The sequence below is a fragment of the Gossypium raimondii genome, chromosome 5 (genome assembly GCF_025698545.1).
Source record: "Gossypium raimondii isolate GPD5lz chromosome 5, ASM2569854v1, whole genome shotgun sequence".
Classification (NCBI taxonomy): Eukaryota; Viridiplantae; Streptophyta; class Magnoliopsida; order Malvales; family Malvaceae; genus Gossypium; species Gossypium raimondii.
Window position 1 is genome coordinate 10885186 of NC_068569.1, and position 2319 is coordinate 10887504.

The following is a 2319-nucleotide window of genomic DNA, read 5'->3' on the forward strand; positions in this document are numbered from 1 at the left end:
AGCAGAAAATTTCATAGAAAAAGAACCCTTTTTCATTGATGATGATACTTTTGACTTGAGCTTCGAAATATTCCCAGCCTTCGATTGTGGGGGAAAAAACTTTCTCCCCTAAGCTCCAGAAGATTAGCCAGCAGAGAGCCTACTGCCCAGACTATCAGAAAAAAGTACGGTGAGTGAGTGTTGCAATCAAGGTTTCCTTATTTCTAGCTTTGCTTGCCTTGGCTTAGTTTCAAAGCCATCACCTCAAAGTTTATTTTTCAGATATAACATTGAATTAGTATCATCGACCTTTGGCTTTAAGATATTTGCATGCTTACTGGGTAGCCCCTGGTCTGCCTTTTTCACCCATAAGAAGAAGAAAATGGATATGCTTTAGAAAAAGGAAATAAGATGGTATACTGTTTTACTGTATGTCTGGTAAGATTCACTACTCTCTATTAATGTGCACACCTGGAGATCTTTTAAAAAAGGAATAGAATCAGGGACCAGAAGATTATCTTAATTGCCATCATGGATGATTGTTCAAATGGACGATCATGATTTGATCAAAGGGGTACATTAGCCTGTGTGTTTCCCACCTACCAAACTGTGAACAAGTTGACCCCAAGTGGTCACCGTGTTCTTTTTTTTTCTTTTAACAAACTCATTTAAGATTGCTGCAGTTCTGAATGTCTCAGTCATTGATGCGCAGAAATGGGACTCTGCCACTCGATTTAACTTTACCCTAAATAGGAAAAAGGAAACTATCAGAGGTTAAAAGGCACAGCAGCCTAGGCAAAAGCTGTGGAGTTCTTCTGATTCATAGGTCTCTTAGACCCAAAACAGGCAGCTGTTATCCGTAGCTAATACAACCCCACAATCTTCAAAATAGTGTTATATTAGTGGAATGATTTGAAGGGGGAGGGAAGAGAGATGTGTACTTGCTTGTGAGGAGAAGCAACACTGCAATAGGCTAGAAGGGAAAAGGGTTTTCTTGAAGTTGAGTTGTCACTTAGGAGTGAAATTGGTTAAGCTTTTAAGCTTCTTTTTTTTTTTAAACCATATGACAAGAAAAGAGAATCATTTGCTTGTGAAGCAATATTTCCATGCCATGGCAAGATAAGGAGGAGAGTTGAGTGGAGAAAAATCCAAGAAATACTAGAGGTTGTTAAGCCTCTTTTCTTTTTTTGACTTTGGGAAGTGGGATTTAGTATTTTCCAGGCATTTCCCACACCACTTTATATTCCCCCACCATTCATTCCTCTCTCACATGCCATCATAATTAGTCAATCAACATCATCACCATTTGAGGGTTTTGAAGATATGGAGGGAAGGTTGTTTTGTTTTCTGTTGGCTCTTCAAATAGTAAGATGGACTTGTGCCACTAGCAGGCCTTTAGCACCAATTGATGGTTTTGGTGTTCATCAACCAGGTTAGCTTTCCTTTCAATGATTATGTGTATTAACATTCCTTAATTAGATCATTAATTCTATATTAAATCCTCCTTGATTTTGATCAACCACAGGCCAGAAGAACCCAGAGCCATTACAAGTTCCATTTAGCTCAAAAGAAATGTCTCTGCAGAGTTCTAAAAGCAAGGAAAGAAGCGGTGTCACATTTGAAGAAGCAAAGGCTGAAGGGGTAAGTAAACTGGGGATAGGGTCAAGCCCTCCAAGTTGTGAACGCAAATGCTATGGCTGCACCCCGTGTGAAGCCATTCAAGTGCCTACCACAAGCAAACGAATCCATGTGGATTTACAGTACGCAAATTATGAGCCTGAGAGTTGGAAATGCAAGTGTGGTCCTACCTTTTACAACCCATGAACTAAAACCACGTACTCACACTGCTTTAGACTTCACCATATTTTCTCCTCTTTCTGTTGAGTCAGATGATTTTTCTTAACCATTTGTACAAAAGGAAAAAAAAAAAAACTAAATTCAATTTGTCCCTAAAAGGTTAGCCTTTGTTGCAATGCTTTACTTACAGATGATTCCAAGTCCTTTGCACGTTTCAGTTTAAATATTTTAGACTGAGACTTGTGGGGAATATATATTGTCAACTTACGATATACCGACAAGAGAATGTTTTCTTCAAACAAAATGAAAAACAGATCAACATGAGCTACTGTCACAGTTTAACATTACACGCTTTAAGCAGATATTTCGGCACGGAGTGGGATTTATTTATATCGATGAAAAATTAAAATAATTTTTTTTTGTATGATTAATATTTTAATAATTTAATTGTTAAATTTATTGATATAATTGTATTTTTCGTCTATATAAATTTTCTAATCGATTCAATATCTCTATCATATCGATCTAAAATAGTGTATATAT

The 2319-nt window shown here is 37.0% G+C and overlaps 1 protein-coding gene across 1 annotated transcript; it reads left to right on the top strand.

Annotated features, from left to right (window-relative positions):
* Positions 1–221: 221 nt before the first annotated feature.
* LOC105765897 (EPIDERMAL PATTERNING FACTOR-like protein 2) lies at positions 222–2100 on the top strand. The gene is made up of 2 exons (XM_012585172.2): positions 222–1411; positions 1505–2100. The coding sequence occupies exons 1-2, from the start codon at positions 1303–1305 to the stop codon at positions 1801–1803; spliced, it is 408 nt and encodes a 135-aa protein (XP_012440626.1). The 5' UTR covers positions 222–1302; the 3' UTR covers positions 1804–2100.
* The last annotated feature ends 219 nt before the right edge of the window (positions 2101–2319 follow it).

Bases quoted from the DNA above. Each gene is read 5' to 3' on its own strand.
- LOC105765897 (XM_012585172.2), top strand. From the start codon at position 1,303: ATGGAGGGAAGGTTGTTTTGTTTTCTGTTGGCTCTTCAAATAGTAAGA. The intron at 1,412-1,504 runs GTTAGCTTTCCT...GATCAACCACAG, and splicing joins TTTTGGTGTTCATCAACCAG to GCCAGAAGAACCCAGAGCCA.